Source organism: Rhinoraja longicauda, unplaced genomic scaffold (genome assembly GCF_053455715.1).
Source record: "Rhinoraja longicauda isolate Sanriku21f unplaced genomic scaffold, sRhiLon1.1 Scf000263, whole genome shotgun sequence".
Classification (NCBI taxonomy): domain Eukaryota; kingdom Metazoa; phylum Chordata; class Chondrichthyes; order Rajiformes; family Arhynchobatidae; genus Rhinoraja; species Rhinoraja longicauda.
The window spans coordinates 119506-128158 of NW_027601481.1; the positions used below are offsets into that span (position 1 = coordinate 119506).

The following is an 8653-nucleotide window of genomic DNA, read 5'->3' on the forward strand; positions in this document are numbered from 1 at the left end:
ATCTTTGCAATGCTCTATATGACAGGTATGTGCCTTTTATACACAATTCTCCAGGTGTGGGCTCGACAAACCCTTGTAAAATTGTAGAAACACGTCTTTGCTCTTGCAATCCTGTAGCAAAGGCCAACACACCACTTAGCTTCCTAACTGCCAACTGCACCTGCATCTTTCAATGACGTGTACAACGGCATATAATTCCTATTGAATAATAACACTTTCCAATCTATCATCATTTCAAAATAACTCAGCATTTTACTTTTTTTTAAACCAACGTGATTAACCTGGCACTTTTTCATATTGTACATATATTGTATTCCATTTGCACTTTCATTCACTGAAGTCTTCTGCAGCCTTGAAGCCTCTGCATTCTTTCACTGCCCACATCCCCATGTTAATTTCATGTCATCTGGGGACAGTGGTGCTCCATTAGTCACAACTTGCCAATCTGATAAAGACTGTTTATTCCTCCACCACATTTTCAATATCAGTCCATCGGTATTGTCATGTCAATCACTAGCTTATATTTGGAGATGTAGCATCTGGCAGAAGCGCTGCTAGGAAAGTGGAAATTTGCATGAGACACCCACACACAATCTTGCATGTCTACCTCCTGAGTCAAATTTCAGAAACAGACATTTTCGAGCATTTCTCTTAACATTCTTACCTCATCGGTGGATAATTTTTTCGTAAGAAAGGTCAGGTTGCTAATCCATATCATCACATCCATGGTAGTGGAAGTTCTGAATTTCCTGAGAGGCCTCAACATCGTCATTCTGATTGTACTGTGATGTCGGATTTGCACAATACAAGGACCAATTTCCTGCTGTCTCCCAGCGAATATGCTGGGAGATCTGGCCATAGAACCCACGCTATGTTAATCTTGGTGCAGGTTGCAGGTTCGGTGATTTCATTCATTTCAAAGGAGAGGAACAGCTTCAAGGGATTAGATAAAGTTCAGGTAGTTTAACTTTTTGAATTGATTGAGTTCATTGAAATATATTTAAATATTTTTCCAGATAGGATTACTAAATGGATATTCGCAATGCCTCTTGACAGATCAAAGTACTTGCAAACATTTCTACTGATTGAAATCAACTGCCAATGTATGCGAATGAAAGAAACCAGTAAAACGAAGGTGCTTTGTGTGAATTGTGTTGGTGAAACTTCTCCAAACAAATGCAGAGTGGTCCTTGGTGCGAGCAAAACCTTTCTTGCTCATTTGATGCAGTATCCTGTTGCTTGTCTTCATGCAAATATTTCCTTATTTTTTCTTCTAGTGCTCTCCTTTCTTCTAATGCCCTCTCATTTTTTGTACACAAATACCTAGCATGCGTTGCAATCATATTACCCCCCCACCGCCCTGAAAATGTTTTGTGAGTTCTAGGTTCTAATCCGAGCAAAAATGTAGATGCTGGAAATCTGAAACAAAAACAAAATCATGCGGCATCAATGGGTAGAGAAAAGGAGATTACATTTTAGGTCACTTTTAGGGCCTTTAGCAGAACTGGACAAATGAGAAATGTGGGTAGGTGAGGAGCGAGGAGAAGATATTTGTAGTCATACAGTTCTACAGCATGCAAACAGGCCATTTGGCCCAATTTATCCATGTGGACCAAGACATTTATCTGATCTAGTCACATTTGCCTGAGCTTGGCCCATATGCCTCTCAGCATTTTCCATTCACGTACCTCTCCAAATGTCTTAAATATTGTAATTGTACCTGACTGCAGCTTCACTGGCCTATATTTATATGCGAGAGTACAAATCAAAGGTGTTAAGATACTCATTACTTTCAATACAGGCAGGGGGAGACAGAAAAGATTTTTTTAAAAGAACAATGAAAGTAAAAGATATGGGCACATCTGAGAAAAGAATTCTGAATTGGATTCAGATTCACATCAGTTTATTTGACATATATACCAGGCGCTGTAAAATTCCTCATTCGCATGAAGCTCAGAAAGAGAATGCATGGGAATGACAGAGAAAAACAAAGAACACAATGGCAAATGCAAGCAGCTGTATTGTGCAAAGATTGCAGTGCAACGTAAAAACTGATGTGTAATAACAGAATATTTGAATGAGGTAGAGTCAGTCCATTGAATTTAAGGATGCAGCAGTTATGTTATAGTTTTACACACTTCTGCAAGCTAATGGTTTATCATTTGGGTGGAAAATAGAAAGGAGTGAGAGGGGGAGGATTTCATTGGCTAGACTGTTCTTGTTATTTGCTGACTTATTGTCAGTGGATAGACAATAGACAATAGGTGCAGGAATAGGCCATTTGGCCCTTCGAGCCAGCACCGCCATTCAATGTGATCACGGCTGATCATTCACAATCAGTACCCCGTTCCTGCCTTCTCCCCATAAGGATCCCCATGAGGATCTGCATACTTGCATTGTCAGCCTTGTATTGCTTGGAGGGTTGGCAAACACTGTCCTTTCCTCCAAAGCCTTTTCCTGCATAGACCAGTGAATCCTGTTTGCATGAGATGGATCTTGTTGTGGCAAATTATGAAATATCAAGATTCAATCTCCACTGAGATATGGCTAGTATTGTGGCAGTTGCCAGAACCCATTGGGTGCGTCAGAGTCAGGAGTTCAGCGGGTGGGTTGGAGCAGCACATTTGCGCAGCTGGTACTTACCCCACAGCTCCAAAGACCCGGGTTCATCCTGACCTCGGATGCTGCCTGTGTGGAGTTTGCATATTCGCCCTGTGACCGCATGGGTTTTCTCCAAGTGCTCCGGTTTCCTCCCAAGACATGCGGGTTTGTAGATTATTTGGCATCTGTAAATTGACCCTAGTGTGTGGGGAGTGGATGCGAAAGTGGGCTAACAGAACTAGTGTGAACTGGCGATTGATGTTTGGAGTGGACAAGGGGTTAATTTTCAGGCTGTATCTCTAAACTAAAACTGAAGGTGAGGAAGATGAGTATGTTTGTAACCAGAATCGGGGTCTTTAGTTTGGGCTGCCGGAATATGGGTACATTTATGGCTGGAGTTTGGGAGCTTTTGTGGTTGTGTTAACAAATTTGCAGTTTGCTGCCATTAATGGTGAGAAAAGCCAGCAGCGAACCTCCCTGTCAGATTGCAGGAAGCCATTGGCAAGCCATGTTTGTTTTGACAAGCTGAAATTTATGTGGAAGTTGTCAAATCCATGAATGATTTGACCACTGTATGCCGATGCAGCAGTGTCAGTGCAGTGATCTTATCGCTAGCCATGTATTTTCTTATCATAGAGCATAGAGCAGTACAACACAAGAACAGGTCCTTTGGCCCACATTGTCGGTACTGAACATTATGCCAAGACCAACAGCACAGCACATCAGACTTGCCCAGATTAAATTCCATCTGCCATTTCTCCACCCATTTCTTTAGCTGATCTATATCCCGCTGTATACATTAACAGCTCTCCTCACAGTCTGTGATCCCCAGCAACCTTGATGTCAATTGCAAACTTATTAACCAACCCATATACGTTTACATCCATAGATACAAAAACCTGGAAATCTCTATACCTATCCCTTATGGATAATGAGACTATGGTGTATTACTAACCAATAAAATAACAATATAGCTTCTAAACATTGCAATGAAGTGGCTGGAAATAGGCTACTTTGTTTGCTTAGCACTTGAGCTTTAGTCTGCAAAGCTGTATCACTGATTTGTACAACATAGATACAACATAGATGTTCTGATCAATTTCTTCCCTTATTTTTAGTCTCCAGAACAAAGTGAAGAGGAGGATGGAAATGGCTTCCCAGGGACAAGCTATATTGCTGTTGCTGATTTACCAAAGGTTTGTGCCTTTATCCGCATTTAAATCTAAATTACTTCAAATACAGCTACATTTACTTTTCTTTTGGAGTAACAAACATTCCATATCTCTTCACTGTGTTAATGTCAATCAATATCATTACATTGCATGCTGTTAGAATAACCCAGAACAATAAGTGAGCAACTGCCAATTATACCGTAGGCAATCGATGAAATTGTGCAGAATTAATTATATCATGATATTAGAAAATCTTCCCAATGATGCACTTCTTTCTCAATGAGTGATGTTACCCCACTTTGGGGGAAGAACAACATGTCATGTGCACCCCAGATGACAAAATAAGAAACATTGCATATGTTTGGAAAATAACCTTTGGGTGAAAATATAGATCTGTGTTTCTACTGAGGGAAAGTGCTTACCATTTCAAGAATATAAATATTGCTTTCATGGGGGAATTGAAATATAAGTAACGTTATTTAACACATGTGGGGATTGCCACGACGTGAGATGAAATTTGTTTTGTGCACACGAGATGTGGACGTGCTTCCACCTGAGTTAATAAGCTGAACGAAACCAACCGATGGCTGACGGTGAGCAGCCAATGGCTGAAAATAAATTGAAGCAGCTGCACACGACTTTCAACAGCAGTCGCCATAGCAACATCCATCTGATAAGTACTGCTGAGCTTTTCTCTGCATGTTTGTGCAGCATACAGATTCATGACTGCTGTTAGAGATGAGGCGCATCTTACCTGTAACATCTTGACCACAGTGCTACCTTGTGAAGCTCTGTTTTAGCGAAAATATCCACCAAACTATTAACCAGTGCTGCTGTCTGTCTGTGAAAAGACTCTGATTGGAAGTGTTAAATATGACATTGGTTCCATTCAGTAAAAGCTTAATATCGTTCTAAAGCATAATGGTTAATGATACAGACTCAGCCAATCATTGAATAAATAGAATGTTCAACACTTTGCTCCTGTATGGCTCTGTCTCTCTTCCTTCCTCTTGCTTTCTTTTCCCCTCTCTTTATTTTCCTCCTTTCGCCCCATCCTCTCTTCCCCCTCCCTCACCCAGCCCTCTCTCTCTTTTCCCACCTCTCTATCTATACCCCTCTCTCTTTCCCTTTTCCTTTTGAGATTATCTCTCTTTCTCTCTCCCCCCAAGAATGGGGAGGGGGGTGGGAAAGGGAGGGGGGGAGGAGGGGGAAGGGAGCGGGTGGAGAAGGGGAGGGAGGGGGGTGGGGAGGGGTGGGGTGGGGAGGGGAGGAGGGGTTATGTAGAGCGGGCGTGGGAGGGAGGGGGAGAGGGGAGGGAGAAAGGGGGAGGAGAGGGTTCTGCACCAAAGCAGGAGAGGGTTCTGCACCAATGCAGGAGAGGCAACCCTAGGGGAGGGGGGAGGGGGGTGAGAGGGGAGGGTGCTGGAGGGGAGGGTAGGTGGGAGGGAGGGAGAGGAGGGGGGAGGGGGGAGGGGTGGGAGAGGAGAGAGGTTGAGGGAGGGGGGAAGGGAGGGGATGGGGAGGGGGTGAGTGGGAGAGGGGGGAGGGAGAGGGGGGGAGGGAGGGCGAGGGGGCGCGGGAGAGGGAGGGGAGGGAGGGGGTTGAGAGGGGAGGGAGGAGTGGGGGAGGGGAGAGGGAAATGGGGGAGGACAGGGTGCTGCACCAAACGCAGGAGTGGTTTGAGCCCAACGGGTCCACTTGGTCTAATAATCTAAAAAACTTTGAAAACAGATTTTGATTGGAGCATGTAGCTCTTGTCAGCTCCTTAAGACTTTGAATTCCAGCCCTAAAGCATTGGCAAAAGCATACCTATGGCGTGTATTAACACTGACAAAATGCATATTATTTAATAGAATTACAGTAAAAAGATTTTTTGCCCCCTAAACAATATTAGTTGCACAGCAGAATGCAATTAACAATCATTCATATTTTATGTTACCTAACTTTCAGTTTCTAGGTATTCTAACTGTCGTACATAACATGTAATGTATTTAAAACACATCGTCATTCTATAAGTGAATTGAAATCTTTTTATTCTGAATAGATGTGTATGTGGTCTTTTTTTTCCATATTTGATCATTTGCAAATTTTAGAGATTTTAAAGAAAAGAGGAAGAAAAATTATGATTAAAATTTGAACACCACTGGAATAGTTTGGTAATGCTTTGTAACGAGAGTGTACATCTTATATCTGCTGCTGCAAATGACCTCCAGACAAGCTTTTAAATGTTTTTCTGCCTGATTATCATAATTCCTCACTCATTGCTTGAAGGAAATATTTTAATGAAATACAGCAGCCAGGTAGTTATTTTTAACAATTGGTAGTGTGGGGAAGCAAGGCTCTTAAATCTGTCATAGAGTGCAGAACTCTTGAACCAATCAAATAGTACATTGCACCTTTATTAGTAATACAGTGCAGAGCTTTTACACCAATCAAACCTGATAGTGCTGTCAGGCCGGTCACACAGAGTGAAACTCAGACCAATGAAACCACATATAGCTTTTGGGTTAACCATACAGTGCTGAGATTATGGAGCAATTGTGCAGTGCAGATACTACAGCTTGTGATGTTCTTTCCCATATCCCTGAAAAATAAGAACATGTAGAAGCTCAATAATGCTGCATTAAAATATTAACTCGGTTACTATGGATACAGAAAAGGTAGGGAAATAAGTGACTTTACCACAGCACCGTCAACATCACTGAAGGCAATCGATGAAATTGATCAGAATGAATTATAACATGATGTTAGAAAATCTTCCCAAAGAGGCATTTATTTCTCAATTAATCACTGCAAATTAAAAAAACAAAAATCACTGCAAAATCAAAAATACTCCCAGTTGCAAAACCCCCAAAATTGTTTTGTTGCTCAATAACAGTTTGGGGTTTTTTCTGCTTACACTTTCTCAGTAGATTTTTTTTGTGTATAATTGTAGGCTGGCAGCAGTTGGCACTATTCTTCGGTGACTCAAGCGAAATGCAAATTGTTTTTTTTTGTTTGTACTTCTTTTCCTGAAGTATAGATTCTTTGCCAGACATGTTTCCAAAGATGGTAGTGAGCCTCCCATAACTTCCCCTGTGCCACCCTTCTAATGTTTTTCTTCCTTCATTCCTTCCTTTCCTCTCACTTTCCCTGTACCTCACCAGACGCACTAATTTCTCCCTTTTCCCCACCCCTTCTCCCTATATATCTCCCTCTGGCTTCACAATTCATACCCCTTCTATCCTTATTTCACACTTTTTGTCATTAACGTCTGAAATACGGTGCCGACTTGAAACGGCACCTACAGTATACATGTCCTCCAATGATGCTGCCTGATCTATTGAGTTACTTCAACACTTTGTGTTTTTTTAAATTAAGGTTGCTTGTGTCTGCGAGCACATACCACGGCACATTGATGGTATGACTTGAGATACAATACGATTCACCACTATCCTATTGTGTACATTGGACTTTGTCTCTGGAACTGTTAATGAGAACTATCTTTCCTTTCGTTCTACCTATTCTACAGTTTCAGACGTTTTGAGATAAACCCTTAAATTTCTGAGGCATAGAAAGCCAAGTGCTGGTAAATGGAATTAGTGCCAGATAGCTGATTGATGGTCAGCATTTCATCTAATGTTTCTCATTGGAATATCTAATACAGTATTGATTAATATCAGAGCTACATTTTTTTGTTGAAACGCTGTCATCAACGAATTTCTTGACGAAACCGGTGACTACTGATGTGTACTCATTCACTGAAGTGGTCTTGAACATATTCTACATAGATGAACAGGCGGATTCAGTTTTTTGCTCAGGTCCAGATCCAATGCTTTCAAAATAGGATGACCCTGTATTGTTCAAGAAGGTCAAGTGTGGTCTCTGTAATGCTATCAGGGATGCCATGAATGAATTTATGGCACAATTCAATCAAATAGATGCCAAGAAACAGTTACAGGTCCTGAATCCCATGCTAGGTCCTGAATCCCGTGCTACCAGCTGAAATCCCGTGCTACCAGCTGAAATCTATTATTATTCCATCTTCTTCTTGCGTTTGAGGCAGCAGAAATTATGTAACGCCCTCCAGGCGCTGTAGCCAGTGCAATGTGCTGTTGTCAAGGGCCGTGAGGTCTACCCCTCCACCAGGGGGACGGAGGACAGTGCAGTCGAAAATGACGTGCTGCGCTGTTTGCTGGTCTGCTCCACACACGCAGGCTGCTGATGGGCGCAACCCCTAACGATGCATGTTGGCATTGAACCGTCCGACCCCTGTGCGGAGCCGGTTCAGGGCGACCCACTCTTTGCGGGGCATGTCCGAGCCGGGTGGAGCTGTGGTGTTCGGTGCGACAGTGAATTGAGGAGGTCGCGATGTCTGTTCCCAGCTGGTTCTCCATGTTCCTAGTATGTTGTAACCGGAGCCACAGAGGGTCGCTGCATGACGGGAGAAAGGGTGACGAGATGACAGGCGTTGAGGTCCCAGTTGCTGTGAATCCTGGGCGAGGTGGTGCAAAGGATGTTTGGCGTCCGATGGAGCCTTGCACACCAGCCTATGAGTGAAGAACTCTCTGTGAAGCTTGGCGGGTGCGATACCTGCGAACACCGGCAGGAGATCCGTCGGAGTAGGGCGTAGGCAGCCAGTGATGATCCGCATGGTGTTGTTGAGGGTGGCGTCTAGATTGCTGGTATGAACGCTGCAGCACCATGCTGGGGCGGCGTACTCAGCGGCGCTGTACACGAGTGCAAGAGCACTGGTTCGAACAGTAGATGTCCTGGCGCCCCATGACGATCTGGCCAAGCAACGCAGGAGGTTGTTCCGTGCCGAGACTTTAGCACGGAGAGCTTCAAGGTGTTGCTTGTAGGTCAGCTGCCGATCTAGTTTCACCCCGAGGTATGTAGGA

At 43.3% G+C, this 8653-nt stretch overlaps 1 protein-coding gene across 1 annotated transcript in view; it reads left to right on the top strand.

Annotated features, from left to right (window-relative positions):
* LOC144590711 (TALPID3 protein-like) overlaps positions 1-7758 on the top strand; it is a gene marked incomplete at its 5' end in the record, with an annotated part of 124168 nt that extends 116410 nt beyond the window's left edge. Inside the window, 2 exons of the mRNA XM_078395135.1 lie at positions 3720-3797; positions 7600-7758. Of these exons, the coding sequence (XP_078251261.1) occupies positions 3720-3797; positions 7600-7758 (237 nt within the window). The remainder of the gene's footprint in view (positions 1-3719; positions 3798-7599) is intronic.
* Positions 7759-8653: the final 895 nt, after the last annotated feature.